Source organism: Pyxicephalus adspersus, chromosome 2 (genome assembly GCF_032062135.1).
Source record: "Pyxicephalus adspersus chromosome 2, UCB_Pads_2.0, whole genome shotgun sequence".
Classification (NCBI taxonomy): Eukaryota; Metazoa; Chordata; class Amphibia; order Anura; family Pyxicephalidae; genus Pyxicephalus; species Pyxicephalus adspersus.
Window position 1 is genome coordinate 96,612,942 of NC_092859.1, and position 17,756 is coordinate 96,630,697.

Here is a 17,756-nt window from a genome sequence, read left to right on the forward strand (position 1 = left end):
CAGGAAAAATTAACAAAGAGATGATAATTTTTAACAACGGTAGCAAATGCAAGCCTATTCCAAAAAAGGCAATGTTAAGTATATTTGACACATGTAAACTTAACAAACAAAATTTTAAAATAATGATATTAAAATATTTTAATGACAAAAAAACTAAATAATTTAGTTCAAACAATAACATTAGAATAAAGTATAAGGTTTGTTTTTTGGTTTTATCAAGTCATGCATGGTTATAATCTCAGATCATAATGAGGAATGTGACTAGTTAAATATGTAGTTTGTTCTTTGCCTTGTGTTTTCATTTATTTTATTTATTCACAGTAATGGATGAGGTGCAGAGTTTGTTTTGGTTTGTATATGTTTTACATTAAAGGGTGATTCCAAATAAACCATAAAAGTAATGATATTACATACCTCTAAATTTTATTCTTAAAAGCCGCACAAACATGAATTTATATTGTATTTGTAAATTTTGAGGAAAAAAACCCTATCTATCTATCTATCTATCTATCTATCCCCAGATATTCATATAAAAAAATACAGCAGTGTACATTCTAAAATACCAGATGAAATTCAGTGTATAAAGTTCAGCAGCTATTTCTCCATCATTACAGAGACAATTTCAGGCACAGACAAAAGCCTAAAACTTTAGAAGGCAGCAATGATAAACAGCAGGTATTAACATTTGTACACATCAAACATCCATACCTCGGTACACATTGTGGGTGGTGATGCATGGTAGTTCAGCACTTTAAAAGTATTCCAAAACCCAGTTAAAAATTAGGCTGGTAAGTGCAAAAAAGAGGTCATTCATGCAGGACATCAGACTGAAGAAATCTGGCAGCAGAAATAAATTACTGAGTGGGGGAAATCTCTGTACTGAAATTATATATCGCAGCTTTTTTAAAAGGTTTTTTTTTTCTTTTTTTGGACTAATAATTTTTATCTTGTTAGTTTTTAAATGAAGTCCACAGCTAGCAATTTTTGTCACGTATAGCTGGATCATGTAGTAGGACAATGCTGTATATTCATAGTTATATACAGTAGAACCTCAGTTATCTGGCACCCATGAGGAATGGACAATTCCGGATAAGTGTAGTTTCCAGGTTAACGGAGGTTAATTCCTTTTTCCTTTTCTTAGCTATTCAGCATAGACTTGAATGGAGAGACCTTTAGTGCTGAATGGCTAAGAAAAAGGAAACCCTGATGATGCTTGAGCTGTCATCAGGGTTTCCCTTTTCTCAGCCAATCACAAAGCGCGCACTCAGTGGAGCTCTGCTCTCCTGATTGCTCCCCCAGCCATAGCGGAGCTGTGGTGTTCCTGGATGCACAACACATGCCACAGCTCAACTAGGGCTGCAGAAGCAATCAAAAAAGCGGAGCTGTCGGGGTGCCTGTTATCTGAATTTTCCAGGTATTTAAGTTCAAGATAACCGGGGTTCTACTATACAAATTTATTCATAAACGGACAGCAATTAAACACACTTAAATGATTTTTATTTGTTACGATAATGAGCAGTTTAATTGAATTGGTGGAAATGAAACTGAAGAAGAGTATTTCTAGGTATAACAAACAAATGAAGACATGAAGGAGCCCATCCTAAACAGGTATAAAGCAGATTTTCCCTGAATAGAATGCAACATCTGAAGGTGCACCAAGATGGGACACGGAGGAAATCTGTAGTAAAGGTACACTTTATGTTCCTTTAGATGTTTTTCCTTCTTAAATGCTAGGTGTCTGGCTGGCTTGATGATTCCATTATTTTTTTTAATTTTTAGACTCTGACCTGAAAACAAGTATATAGATTACAATCTATGATTTCATTTTAAATTTATGTATGCTTAGACAGCTTGGCAAATAGTTTTCTTAAAAGAAATGTAATGCCAGATTCATATCACTGTCATTATATGTTTTCTTTTAGGTGCCTACAAAACACAGGAAAACATTAGTTTAATTTAGCTATTCATGATCAGATCTTTAAATAACTATATGTCCAAGTTCTCAATGACACATATTTAAAACTGTTTAAAATTGTTTTCTGGTGTAGGTGTCTGAGTGTCCCTCATCATAGTGGGAACATGAACATTCTGTCAAACATGAATGTTTCTGCCTATGGAATAGGATAGAAAGAAGGTCCAGACACTTGGCCAATTTAGCCAAAAACAATAGCAACCACTTGGCAAAATGAAGGCTCTGGCAGAGTACACCACGGAGGACATACAGAAATACACTCATTTTTTTCTTTTCGCAGAGACATTTCCAACTAGTCAGACTCAAAGGTCATCAAACCTTAGCAAATGGAAAATCTTTCAGAACTACCTTTTGTAGACTTTCAGCTTATAAATTTTACATGACTTACAGAAAGAAAAATGTGTAAATGATTACCTTAATATAAAGTGGTTTTATCCTGATTCGTCACTTGTTTTATTTTACAATGAAACAAAAGATGAAATCCAAATAGGTTTGCTATTAGTTCTGGTTACATTTTGTTTTAATGCTTCGTTTTGAAAAATGCCTACATCAGAAACAGTTAGTCTAGTCTGCAAAGTCATAAAGCCAGGTTTAAAAGGTTTATCTCTGCAATTTTAGCTTTGTTAATGAAGTCTCATGGCCAGTAATTCTTTATAGGATATATCTAAAAAATGTAATTGCAGAAGTGACTAGTCACCTTTCTAACATTACTAATAGGTCTATCAATGCAAATACAATGTAGAACGCAAATTCAAAGTACAAATCGCCAAAGCAGTAACAAAGAAAATGTAAAAATTAAACAAAAAAAAGGCCATGAGCGGTATACAACTATACCCTTGACTCAGCAATGACCCCTGCTTGCTCTTCAAAGCAACGGCTATATTGACTCTTCAGAACAATCTACAAAAGACTGTGAAAAGCGTCGGTGCTATAGAGGTAGGCTTAAATAAAATTACATGTTATGTGATTAAAGTTTCACAATCATCTAACAGCTTCATACAGGAAAACAAGGACTTTCGAAATATGGTTTTCCAGATAGACCTTATTATACAGGTGAAATGAGACTTACTTCACATTTTAAGGTCAAGTGTGAAGAGGTGGATGGTCAGCAATTGTCTGCAAATGTCAATAGAAAGTTATATAAATTTATATTAGATGTCCCCCCAGAGGTGCTTCTGATTGGTTGAGGTTTTCTTGTATAATAAAGTCATTAGTACATTTTGAAGTAGTAGTGAATATCATAATTCAATTACAATAAACATTACTAACTATTGTTAGCATTAAAACATCATGAATTGTTGGAAAATGTACATAGAGCTGGTGAAGGTGGAGGCGATGAACATACTCATATCAAGTGGTGCTAGAAATATGATTAAACAACACTTACGTTTCTTTACAAGAAATGTATTTTTGAAAATGCTGAGACAAGAAAATGCACCCAGATGTGCAAGAATTACAAGTATTTCAACATGGGAACTTTTCTACATCATTACCCTGAGATCAAGGGCAACAGGTACAAGATAATTGTTTGTCAATGACAAAGTTATAGAAACCTGACTGTACTTTTTGGATTCAGCAGTTTTATTTACCATATAACAAACCCCATGAAATTCACATTCACCCTTGTTTGTATAAATTTTAAGCAACATGATCTTGTTTCAAAATGCAGCCAAATGTGTCAAAAAATAAAGCTGTTGTGGTGATTTTCTATTACAGTGCAAATGCATACATAGAAAATGTCAGCAAGCAAATCAATATTTGCACTGTTCATGCATATTGAAGCTATTAAAGCTGGGAGTCTTTCATTTATATTAAAATCTGTATTTGTCAAACTGTCTGTGACAATATTGTCCAGTCTTATTTTTCACAACCAAAAACAGCCTGGAAATGACAAGAAGAATTTTATCTTCATGTTTAAGTATTCCAACTTAAAAATATAAAACAATATGTAAGCATAATAAATGCATTACGGGTGGTTTGATATGATCTTGTTTTGGTTTTAATACATTCAAATTTCATAATTCTTTTTTTTTTTCCAAGCAACTGTATAAAATTCACTCTTGCTGTATGGCTTAACAAAACAGTATCTGACAATATACAAACTATTCACAGTTCGGTATACTAAACAGCTCTCCTTAATGTCACTTAAAGGGTAAAAGTGCTTTTTGAATTGTAAATAATGCCTTCTTCTTTAACCCGTTCTAGGATTGGTCCATAGATATTTTTGGTCAGAGGAATTACCAAACCTTTTCCATCAATTTCACCTAAAAAGACGAAAAAATTATGAATGCAAACACCATCTACATAGGCTATGAAATCACTATTTACTAGGATGCAATCAAGTGTGTTAGGGGTGCAATTCACATAAAAGTAGTGAACTGGCACAAAAAAAGACCTGCTGGTGGTAGTTCATAAATAGTTTTTCTAGTACCTGGCAGTAATTCATTATTATGTAGGAAAATACAGCTTTCCACATTGACAAACGTATAGGTCCAATAAGGCAGTAAAGAATCACACTGAGCACATGGATATCTAGCCCCTTGCACCCTCTACTGCACTCTGTAGTACTATTAACAAATCAACAAACCTTAAAAATAATAATCAGTGGATTTTATATCTGATGGGAAAGACAGTTAGGCATTTTAATATAAGACAACTAGTGCATTAAACTGAACAAACACATGCAACATATGTTGTTGAAAGCAATAATTAGCAATATGTTTTGGCGACAATAATACGGAAAACCACTGTAAACAGAATGCTGACTGATCTATGGAGAAGAAAATAGCGGGACGCACGGTGCTGTTCCACCCCAGTAGAAAATCCTTAGCTTTCCCATTATTTTATTTTACACTAATAAAGAAGTTAAATAAAAAAAACTGTTGTGACTATGGTGATGCCACTCCACAGGGCAGGATTGTGATAACTTCTATGTTATGAAATATAAGCAAAAATACAGATTTCACTGTCAAGATATCTTACTAAAACAAAAACGAAACAGTCTTGTATAGAAAAAGTTATATTTAGTTTTTTTCTAAATATCCAATCAGCCACTACAGCAAGTAGCATTTCATTTACCCAAAACATTTCTCCTGAAATGAGGGTGGTTGAATCAACCCCATAAAACTTATAATTTTTTCACAGGGCGACCTGCGCAGGTTCCTAGGGCATGGATGGCACGCAGGGGCCCCATTACCGATTAACATTTCACTGTTTAAAGTGCCTTAGGCAGTAATCATTTCTAATTGCAAACAAAAAGTCACGCCACCGTCACCTTTTTCATTGCTATCACTTGGGTTCCTTTATGAGCCTAAAAGACAGTACAGGACGGACAGGTGTAGGTAACATTCAAATTCCCCAAATCCTCTTTGCGTGGGCTAATTCCCAAAGTTTTCAGCTCTTAGCACATCCAAGCAGCATATGCCAGGCAAGCTGCACATTTAGGACTTTCTCAAGACTAAGACATTTGTTGCTGCCTTCCTTACTAGAACCCCCTATCTTAGTGTTGTGTGCCCCTGCCTGTGTTACCCTGCTAGTACTCACCTATTTCCCTTTCTCCATCACACATGGTTTCTTTGTTGCCAACTCCGAAAAGAACATGTGACAGCCAATCTGTGTCAATGTAAGTGAGGGCTGATTGATATTGATTAGAGAATGGAATTTTGAATGGAATGAAAATGGAGTTTTATTTGATCATACAGGAATTAAAAAGAAAGTGTAAAAATTCGATGATGATAAAAATGTTTACAGTACATTGGAGATTATGTAGTATTATTATCAATCTACTTGGATAAAATTAATTATTTCTTTTTTAAAAAAAAAGTGAAAAAGATACACCAAGGGAAAATGGCAATTAGGCAAAGCTGATAATCAATGTTTTCTATGAAAAGCCATACCTTTAACCGTCTATGAACAACATAAGTATAAGTACACTTTAAAAAAAAAAAATGGTAATTATGATGCCTTTGGTTTTGCCAGTAACTAGCTTCTAAAATTCACTGTTGAATATGTTACAGAAAGAACTACTCACCATCCAAAACCATTTTAGCAGCAATAGCAGTGGGATAGCCCACAGTTTTTGCCATAGCAGAGTATCCATTCACATCTCCGTAGACCACCAAACTTATGTTTTTAGCTTCTAAATGCCCAGAGGGATGTTTGATACCTACATCATTTCTCATAACAATCATGTCTCGTTCCCCAGGACCTGTAAGTGTAGAACAGAAGTGTACTAGTATAAAATGAAGTAAGATTAATTATTTAAAATAGAAAAGAGATGTCAAAAAATTGTTCACAATAATGATGAATTAAACCCACCAAATCTTATGTAAATTCGAAGATACAGTCTACTAGTAAAAAAAGCTGCTGTCAAACAGATGTGATAAATTTGGATAAGAAAAGTTGGGCTGATTAATTTACAGCTTTTCAATCTTGAGGAATATCAGTACAGCAGCAAGTTAAGATTTACTCCTGTCGGGTAAATACAGACAAAAAAAGGCTACCGACAGCTTAGGATCACCAAAACTAGATGCCTGAGCATTAGTAAAATGTGGCCTGCTTACAATTATTGCAGTGACAAGCAGGTTCTGATCTTCTGGCCCAGACTAAATGTAGTTTTTCAATAACTGCCTGAACCTCAGTTGAATAGCTAATTATACAAAAAAAAAACAAACTCTTTGATATTAGACAGAAATAGCTAACAAGCCATAGCGTGCATATTAGTTCCTACCTACAAGTACATTTATATTTAGTTCCTACAGACTAGATTGTACAGACATGAGATCACCCACCAAAAGAAAGCACAATTTCCAGATGTTTAGCTAGTGCATCAACAACAGATTCTGCTACAGGCACCGGTTCTTCACCTAGCAGGCCAAACCTAAAAGGAGGATTTAGAAAATACAGTCAGACTACAAAGCTTATAACGATGTTACAGCAGTAAATATCGATCAAGATGTGCATATTAACCTCCCCATGGGTATAAATACTAAGTATTTTTAAATGTAAAAGAGGTACATTTAACCTCCTGGGTGGTAACCCTGAGCCAAGTTTGGGGTAAAAAAAACTTGCTGAAAGCATTTACCCCAAACTAGGCTTGGGGTAGCTAAAAATAGCATCCTCCAGTGTGCGGTCATCGGATCCCGTCCTCCAGCAGAGTTCTCCAGCGTCCACGCCTGGTCTCCAGCGTCCCATCTTCTCGGTCAGATCCCCATCTTCTCCTTCCCTCGACGATTCTTGATGACGTCGGTGCGAGAGCCCGTCGTTGTGGCGGAAAATTCAAATATTTTGTATTGGGTTTAGTACAAACTCCTGTATCCAATCCAAACCCAAATAATACAAAATAAACACAAACTAAATGAAATGAATTTTTTTTTTAATATTGTAGACCTGTAACTTACCGAAATATGTCCAAACAAGGGTCTAGTAGATATCCTGAACATATTAAAAAGTTTGAAACACACAATCATGTAAAAAAAAAAAAAAAAATTTAATAAATTAAATAAAACACAAAAATCAGCTTAAACAGCTACAATATAAAAAAAAATCATGATAAACAGTGTACTGCTTTTGGTACAAGAAATCCAGACATCAGTGAAACGCCCAGGAGGTTAAAAATACTTAGTATTTTTAATTTTTCCACCTGGTTCTGCTTCCCAGCCGCACAGTCCCACCCACCAGCCTCAGGCTCGCATGTAGATGCCCAGCTGGCATCTGCTTCCCCTGGCCTCGGGTTCCCAACATTTACACACCAGAGACGCAGATGCCGGCCAGGCATCGCCAAGTTACACAGATGGCCGGGCAGCAGCACAAGGGAAAGGAAATGCCGGGCATCACTGGAGGATGCCACGAGCACGTGGGGACCAGGTAAGCTTTTTAAACTCTGTGGCAATTCCACCCCGAGTGTGGCTCGGGGTTACTGCTTTTGGTACTGAAAATTAACCCCAAGCCACAATTGGAATTAACGCCAGGAAGGTTAAATGTGAATCTGTGAAAATACAAAACATGAACATAAATTAAGAATTGTAAATTTATGATTTGGCAGTACTGATCCTACTACTACTAATAATAACACAGGTCAAATTATTTTGATAATCATCAGAAACCACAAAAAACTTTTCTAAATCCATTTTCCGAGCAGATTTCAGATCTGTTTTCAGTTGTTCCCTAACATGTACAGTTCCTAAGTTATGAGTACATAATATAGGTAACATTGTACGGGCATGTATTTTGTACTAAAATGTAAGCACCATTGAATTGAATGTTAATATATCTTCAGTGTGAAGTAAAATAAGGCACAATCTGGTATAGATCTACTGAACAGTGTCAGTCAGGTTCCATTGCTTCTTCAGAAATGCTTAGAGTATGATTCTCTTGTGTACTCTTTGTCTGGAGTGTCGCAGTACAGCATCCAACAGTAGTCAGTCATCATGCTTTCATTCCAGAAACCTTGGTAGCGGTGCTCCATTAACTGAATGTCCTGGTGAAAACCTTCTCCTTGTTCATCACTCACCATACCAAGATTTTCCGGGAAGAATTCTAGATGTGAGTGCAAGAAATGTATTTTTAATGACATGCAACAACGCAGTTTCTGGTATGAATCAAGCAGATTCTGAACTCCTTCTTTGTATGCAGGAGACTTATAGTTGTCCAGGAAATTTTCACACAGCCACTTGAATGCATCCCAAGCTTCTAGCTCAGCTGCTGAGAGAGATTGTTTTAAACATCATTCTGCAAAACAGACTTTATCTGTGGCTCTATAAATATCCCTTCCTTCATTTTTGCAGTGCTTATGTTTGGAAACTTCTCAACAAGGTACTGAAAACCCATGGAGTTTGATTTACCCATGGCCTTTACAATGTTCCTAATCAAGCCTAACTTGATATGAAGAGGTGGCACAAATATTTTATGCGGATCAACTAGAGGTAGAAACTTGACTCGGCTTGTTCTGGGCTTATAGGTATCTCATGGTAGCCAATCACTCTTGACATATTGGTCTCCCGTAGATCGGCTTGTCCACAAGCATAGGAAACAGCAATATTTTGTGAATCCTCCTTGCATTCCCATCAGCATGCCAATGACCTTTAGATCCCCACAGATGTTCCACTGGTTTGTTTTATACTGGATTGCTTCAAGTAGTAACTTCATGTTGCCATAGGACTCCTTTAGGTTAACGGAATGGGCAATCAGTAAACTTGGTTTTGGAATTACCATTATGCACTAACACTGCTTTCAAGTTTCCTTTAGCGTAATCAATGAAGATACGCCATCCAGATGGAACATGCTCTTGTGACAAACTGTTAAAGAGTCCATTTATATCATGAAAGTAGCACAGTGAGCCATCACTAGTAAAGAACGTTATGATTTAGTTTTCTGTAGTATGTTACAGTTACACCCTTTGCAAGCAAGTGCTTCTGTTTAAGCCTTGAGGCAAGAAGTTCTACTTTGTCTTTTGCCCAATCGATCGTTCGTCGTTCATTTCCAACGATAAAAATTGGAAGTGTGTACGCAGCTTTACAGTTACACCCTTTGCAAGCCAGTGCTTCTGTTTAAGTTCTGCTTTGTGTTTGGAGAGATTTAGATCATGATCATTCAGCTCTGCTTGTGTAAAGGTCTCTGGTTCTGAATCTTCATCGGCCAAGTAGTCAGGATCAGATGATTCAGGGTTGTACCTGGCTGCAACTCCAGTGCATTCCACATCACCTTCTACAGAAGAAAGTCCATCATGTGGCGGTACCGGAACTGGCAATGAATCATCATGGAGAACAGGCCTAACTGCAGAATGGAGGCTAAGATATACAATTTTGTGCTTCGTTTTACCTGAGAATCCGCTTTTGTTGACACGGCAAAAATAGCAGTCCATTAGATGGTCTTGCGGTTCTTTCCACACCATCAGGATTGCAAATGGCATTGCTGCTTTACGACGATTTAGCCAGTCACGCAGTCTGTTGGTACAACTGGTACAGATGACATGTGGAGCCCAATATTTCTCCTGGTTACCAAGTGGACAGTCAAAATAGAATTTGTATGTTTTTTTAAGTTCTGTGGTAATTTGGCAACGTTGTTCTGTCGTCATGAATGAACCACACACGTAACAGAAACTGTCTGGATCATTAAGGCAATTGCTAGGCATGATGACAATCAATCAATCGCAGTTAGTGAGGTCTCTAACCTTAAAAAAATAAAAGTGTCGCTAAATGTTGTAATATGTTAGGCTATTTATATATTACACACATAAATATATAAGTAGCTGCATCACAAAAACTAGACGTGCTAGAGAAAAACTGAACACAGATTTGAAAGCCGCATCAAAAATGCTACAAAGCCCACATATTTACAAATTATATCTGATGATGAGCATTTTCTGGTAAACAGAGTAACATTATTTAACATAGTACAGCATTCTTTAAAAAAATATTTTCTATTTTAAATAGAAAAAAAAAGACTGGGGGGTTTACCATCAATTACTGTAAAAAAGCATTTCAAAAAAGTTTTCCTTACCACTCGATAGCTTCCAGATTGGTGTCATTGTTTCCTATCTTGTTGTACACCAATTCCTTGATGTGACCAACACTAGTAGAGGACGGAACCTTCAGCAGATGGCAGATGAGCTCTCTCTGCATATTAAAATTGGATAAAAACAGGTTAGTTACACTGTGAATAGCCGTTGGAAACAACATGGAATTGATTGTTTTTAAAGCAACAAATGCAAATTATATTTATGGCTATTTATCAATGCTAACTCTTTTACCTGTATAAAAAAGCAAAATGTTAAAGGTTGGCGTGTGCATTTCCTTCATTTTCTTTATAAACAAGATCTGTTATCTGTGCTTTTACTGTTCACTAAACACACCACAAATGAACAGCTACTTAAATTCATAGAGCTCTTTGCCATCAATGCAGAAAATAAGTTGTTTTTTACCCTAGTATAAAATTATATAATATCTCATTTGAAAAAATCCAAGAGAACATTTCTCATCAAAATTAACATGTCCTTTGAAATCAGGCTTAATGGAATGTGCAGCTTTGGCTGCTAATGTTATATGAACATAGGAAATGTATAGGACAACTGGGTTAAATGTATAATGTCATAATGTAACACAACACTTAGAGAACATGGTTAATGGGCAAGTTTCCTTCAAAATCATCAACATTGAGAGGAAAATTTTTGGGAATTTCCACTCTTTAGCTATTCAAGCTGCCAATATAGCAACAAAAATTCTCTAAGTACTGTAAGGATGGACACAGCATCTTGGGCTGCAAACAGGAGAGGATCCACATAAAAGCTGCATTTGTAGACTGGGAACAAGTTAAAGCCTCTATGTCTATTATCTTATGTCTATTATGTTGATTGTGGCTTTCCCAAACTCAAAGTAGTACAGGAAAGCTGAGCCATTTAGGCTGTATTAATTTACCAATGCTATAATTATATTGAAAGTGTGGGGCCCCTAGGCCCCCTTTCGCCTGAGGGACAATCATAGTTGCACAGTTGATTACACTTACTTCATCACCTCAGACAAATTTCATTACCTTAGTTTAAAGGAGGCATACATTACTTCTCAGAATGGGGATTGGCAGAGTTCATAATCAATAGACTAAATATAGTTTGTTCATTTGTGTGATGCTACCCAGCCACAAGTTATGGTCCAAATTAAAGTTCATGGCCACTGACTTAGAGTGGTCGACCTGTAAACCCGATAAAGCAGCAAACTGGTGCAGGATTATAAACTTGTTCGGGAAAGATACTAGTGGTGAAACCAGGTACATCAAAATCAGCAAATAACGCACAATTGTTTTCCACTTCGCATTAGGGTTGCTACAGATTGCTGTCGCCAAAGGCTCAATTGTTTAGGTGAATAGCAGGGGCAAGGGACAGCCCTGGCTGGTACTTTGTTCGGTATACTGTCGGATTGAAAAACCCCATAAGGACACTGGCCTCAGGAGAAGCATGAAGAAAAGGTTCTGGCAACATTCATGCTTTGAGGACATAGCCTCAATTACGGTTACCTTTTCTATCAAAAGCTTTTTGAAGATCTATGGATAGAAGCTGATCTATTGGAACCCTGGTCCCAGTTAGTAGTAACCACTGAAATTAAGTCTACAGACCTTCTGGATTGGTCCAGGGCTTGGCGACATGGTAGAAAACCCACTTGATCAGGATGTACAGTTGAGAGAAATGCACTATAAGCAACATGTACAGCATTTGCTGCCTTCCTTCCTTAAATAAGGGACATAATCGACACAAAGGCCCTTATTTAGTAAAGCTCTCTAAAGTTGGAGAGGATACACTTCCTTCAGTGAAGCTGAGTGATCCAGCACACCTGAAATTCTTCAAAGTCAATTGGTTTTTGCTAGCAAATGTTTTGAATCCTCCACCGTATCCATTCCAGCTTTGCTGGTTCACCCAGCTTCACTGAAGAAAGTGTATCCTCTCTACCTTTTATTAAATTAGATCCAATGAATAACCTCCCTAACTGAACAAATTGAACACAAATTAGATGTTTTGATTTGGAATAGAATGTGCAGTGATCTCAATGCATTAGTGTATATGCAAATAAAAGCTGTTAAAAGGACTTTGAGCTTTATTCACTTTTTTAAACACAATGCTATTAATATGAACATAATATAAGCTCTTAAGAAGGTGCTAAGGCCAAGTGACACTATTTTGGTCATTATTTTAGGACCACAATTAGAGAAATTGGGTGGTAGGAGTGGTCTTTGTCCGGTTTGGGTATGACGCTTGTAACTGAACTTACGAGCTTGTAACTGAACGTGCGAGCTTGTAACTGATACAGATAAGTAGATTATGTTGTGAGAGAATTTTTAAAAAAATATTTTTAACTTAGACTCTACTAAATGAGGTTTAGATTTTTTTAAGTCTAGATGAAATTAATAAATTCTGATAGTAGGTTTGTAGGCCTCCCAGGTATCTTTTAGTAAGCAGCGAAATCCAGATGGTTTTCCGCCAAAGCCACTCAAGCGTGACCAAGACAGGGTTCATGATCAGACCAAGGAAAGGAGACAATACATGCTCCAGAAACTAGTGCGATGGTGTGGTAAGTCATGAAAACATGGTGGATCCTGGAGTACTGGTGAATTTCTCTCGGGACATCATGCTTATGTAGTAAGAGTGCAAATCTATTATTCTGCTTTCGGGGGTGCTTATAGTGGAAGCTTATATAGGAATTTTCGATTTTCAAAAATTTAAAAAAAAAACAAGGTGCCCTGAACCATTGGCATATCTTAGTCAAAGAGCTCCAAGAAGGATTTATTTTACATATCAAAATTGAGAAAAGGGACATCAAAGAATAGAAGAATGGTGGGCACAAGTCTGGAATTTCCAAAAGATAGGTTATGCCTGAAGGCCATTTTTTGCAACATACATTTATCAGCCAAAACAATAAAATCCACTTTCCTATATTGTGTAGGTCCCACTTATGTCACCAGGACAGCTTTGATCTATAAAGGCGTGGACTTGACAAGACCTCTGAAGGTGTATTTTAGTATCTGCTACTAAGACATTAGCAGCATGATTAGTCACACAGTGTGCCTTCTCTTCACCTCACAGTGGTTCCTAATGTCACCTACTCCCAAGCAAAGGTCTACACTCTTTGCCACTTTTAGACCAGGCCACTTTATTCTACTGTGTCAGTCTAGTTCTGGATGCTTACTTATCCATTGTAAGGACCTTCTGGTGACATTTTGGCGTAGACATTTTGAGTGGTCTGTGGCTACTCAGCCACATATGCACTGAATTTTTCAAATCCTTTCGCCCATGGCCATTACATATTTTTTTTAACAATTCATATGTGAGGTCATATTTGAGCTACAGTACCTCCTCTGTGGGATGAACCTCACATCTACCCCTATGAGTCCTGGAGCCCTGTGTTATCATGACATTTCACTGTTTAACCAGTTGTCATTCCTTGGACCAATTTTTGGTAGGTATAAACCATTGCATACTGAAAACAGTCCACAAAACCTCTCATTTATGAGATGCTTTGACCCAGTCACCTAACCCTTAACATTTGGTCCTTATCCTCTCAGATCCTTACATGTGCCTATTTTTTTGATTTCCAACACATAACCTGCAAGAAATGATGTGCATAATACATACCTTCCTGTAAATATGTTATTGTAACAAGGCAATCAGTGTTATTCACATCAACAGTCCATGTATTTATTGTTTTATCTGATCGGTGCATTGATATTTTTTTCCTAGTGGATAGTTATGATGGTGTGAGTATCTTAACAAAAAGTTATATATCCACCTGCAAAGGGGCATATGAACCTAAATACATCTCAATTTTTACTTACCCAGGTTACTACTGGGGCATCCATAGCTAGCAGTGGACAGGGATCTGCATTAATCAGTCCTAACTTCACAAAACCACTCATCGCTTTTGCAAATCCCTGTGAAAACAAACAGGTTCATTAAGTAACATAATTAGCATAAATTTAGAGATCACTACTACTATTTTTTTCCTTTGTGCATCAGGTATGCCATATTATTTCACTGTTGTTTTCTACATCAGCAAAATGGGCATCACTAGACAGCTGCTGTTCCCTCTAGTAAACCCAGCCAAGCAGTTCTTCTAGGCAGAGTAAGGCTAAGAAAAAATAGCCAGGGAACTAAAACATAAATGTCAAAGCATGTAGGTCCACAGCAGCTGTAGATCTAACAACTATCAAAATGGACTTTTAAATCGTCTATTAATTGTTATGCCAAGAATTGTGAATTCTAGGACTTGAGTAGGTTCTCATGTACTATAAAAAGCTATACAGCAATTGGCTTTCTTTTGACACATTAGAAGAATTTGAAAGATTAAACATTTTAACTCAATATTAAATTGTTACATATTGAATTTAGAGAGACTGTTTAATACAATGTGATTAAAAAAACATTGTATTGTTTCTATATGTATCAGCATTTTCTACTTTATATTGCAAAAATAAACTACTTATTACCACTATGGTATGTTTTATATATTGTCTATTAACTACCATGGCAAAGAGAATGTTTCCTTTTCTTTGCTTAATATATTTAGGTTTTATACAATCCTTTAAGATGCCTGTTACTAATAAAAAAACAAACAAAAAAAAAAAAAAAAAACAGTTTACCTTGTACCTCAGGGTTCCTCTCATCAATGTGTGGGCTGACTGGATGCCATAGGGTTCTGCATATTTAGTACTGTCCCTGTTTGGGAAGCCCTCTAAATTCAGTCCAGGAAAACAGTCCATTACAGTAACAGACTCTAACAGTGAGCCTCCAGCTGCAATATTAACAATCTATGAGCCAAAAAAGAAGAAAAAAATCAGTTACTAATTAATTATAAACACATTATTTTTTGCTGAACTGCAATACACAATTGTAAGCGTAATGATTTTATTTAGTGTAAGGAAAGAAGAATGATGTTATGATGTAACAGGGCAAAATTATCACTTCCGCTTTATAATCTGCAGACATTAGGTTTCATGTTAAGTGCTTTTAGTCGTGTTTCTTTAGATGCAGTAAATCCTTTTAAGGTGAAACTCAATTGCAGTCAAAGCAAGCCAAATGAAGAATTCTCTTGTTAAATGCCACACTTTGCATTTGAACACAACAAACCAATTAGACAAGAACGTTTGGCTAGATCCGGATTGAAGGATATTCATTAACAACAATATGGAGGATGGGACTTTAATATGCCAGCTCATCGTTGATAAAATGCTCAATTAATTGATTCTTTAAAGCAGTATTTAAAGAAAGTCCATAGCACAAACCAGGGAATTTGCTTTTTAACCAAGCATCATTTCTGTGCACCATGTTACCAGGTTACTAGTCACCCTCTTGCAGATTAAGAGGGTAACTTCAAGATGAAGAGGGTAAACCCAATCACATACTTTGATCTAAACCAGGTGCCTGAAGAGGTTTTATTTTCCAATGGCCCCTACTTTTTCTTTCCATTCTCTCTCATCTCCCTATCATATACTCCTACACTCTTATAGGCAGCCATAACCTAAACTAGCATTCTTCCTATTCTTAAGTGTTTTCCCTACCACCTGCCTTCCTACCCTGCCCACCCTATTATACAATGCATACTTGCGGTATATTAGATAAGTATAGTATACATTTTGGCTTCAGGAATGATGCAGCGCTTTTGTACAGCATCGGTGCACATGTGATTTTACTTGCCGTCCTTGGTTCGCACTAACCTCTCCATTCTTCAGATAAGTGGCAGGCTGTACTGTGTTAAGTAGAACACCCAGAGGACTCCAGCTGAACTTGTACCTCAGTGGATTGTCAGAATATTCAGGGGCTGGAAGTCCCCCACAGAAGGAAATATAGGACTCTATCTGCAAAAAAAGAAGTGATGAATACTTAAAAACAAATGTGAAATTGACTACCTGACCTTTTCACACCTCCAAAAATGTACACCTAAATTATCATGTGTTTAAAAGATCTTGTGTTTACACTACATACGGAAACTGGATTGTGAATAAATATGCTCTCCAAGAGAAAATATTTTTTTCATCAGTCCTAGATGTAAGCAATGGCTATCAGAATGGAATTATAAAAGAAATAGACAGAAGGGGTTTTAGATGTGAACAAAAATAAAACTTTTATGTAGAAAATTTGTCAAACTTACACTGTAGTATAGAAGAATCATTATAATAATATAAAACAAACTGAACGTTTTTTTTTTTTTTTTTTTAATCTTTAGAAAATCTCTGGTATGGTATCGATTCACATACCAGAGATTTTCTCAATCTAAAAAAACTTTTGTTTGTTATATATTGTACCAAAGTATTTCAGGCTGTATTTGTTCCTTTTGTTTTATATCAGTATGATGCTTCTTCTATACTACAATGTAAGCTTATGACAAAATTTTTATATAAAACCCTTTCTATTTCTTTTATAATTCTGTTCGTTACTAAGGGGGTGGCCACTGACTAAGTCTTCAGACTCTTTTGGCTCTCAGAATATTCAGTTTTAGGAAAATAAGTATAAATAAAACAAAAGCAAGCAAGGAGCAAGTTACTTCCAAAACCAGAAGTACTGTAATGTTAATATACACAGAGCCATTTTTGGTTTTGGTTCCAACCAGTGACACCATATGTCTGGATTTTTCATATATTCTCTCTATATTACATTGAATTGCTCCATTTTTATCACATTCTATGTGGCTGGTTATAAGACCTAATATAAACTTGAAGCATGTGAAAAGATGTATAGATAAGTGCAATGCGACAACTTGAGTAATTCTTTCTACTAACCACATGAGGTATATCAGGATTTCTTAGCCGCTTGTTACAAAAAATCAAGAAGTATAATTAAAGTTTAAAAAGGTAAAATTAATTGTCCATTGCTTTTAAAACCATATCACAAATATTGCATTGATATTTCCAGCATCCAAATCACACACATATAAATAATGAACAATTTGTACTGTTGAGTCCTTAATGCGTTTCACGTTTCACCCGCAGGCTTCCTCAGAAGGACACAGTATTTCAAACCTATCAATCCATATAAATATGCCCTATAGCAGAAAAACAAATACATTTTTGCAAACATATCTTTACATTTATTTATTTGAATGTCATTTAATTATTTAAATGTCACAAATAATTATTAATTATTATTAATAAATGTAAAGATATCGTTTTAAAAGCTATGGATAATAAATTAAACTTTTTACCTTTAATTATACTTTTTGATTGTTTGTAACAAGCACCTAAAAAATCCTGATATGATTCCCCATATGATTTGTGGTTTCTGCAATGTACAAATGCTACACACACTATT

The 17,756-nt window shown here is 36.0% G+C and overlaps 1 protein-coding gene across 1 annotated transcript in view; it reads right to left on the reverse strand.

Annotated features, from left to right (window-relative positions):
- Positions 1–939: 939 nt before the first annotated feature.
- Positions 940–17,756, reverse strand: part of AASS (aminoadipate-semialdehyde synthase) — a gene marked incomplete in the record, with an annotated part of 46,462 nt that continues 29,645 nt past the window's right edge. Inside the window, 7 exon segments of the mRNA XM_072401572.1 lie at positions 940–4,236; positions 6,003–6,179; positions 6,763–6,851; positions 10,472–10,587; positions 14,288–14,383; positions 15,092–15,259; positions 16,166–16,306. Coding sequence (XP_072257673.1) covers positions 4,118–4,236; positions 6,003–6,179; positions 6,763–6,851; positions 10,472–10,587; positions 14,288–14,383; positions 15,092–15,259; positions 16,166–16,306 — 906 coding nt within the window.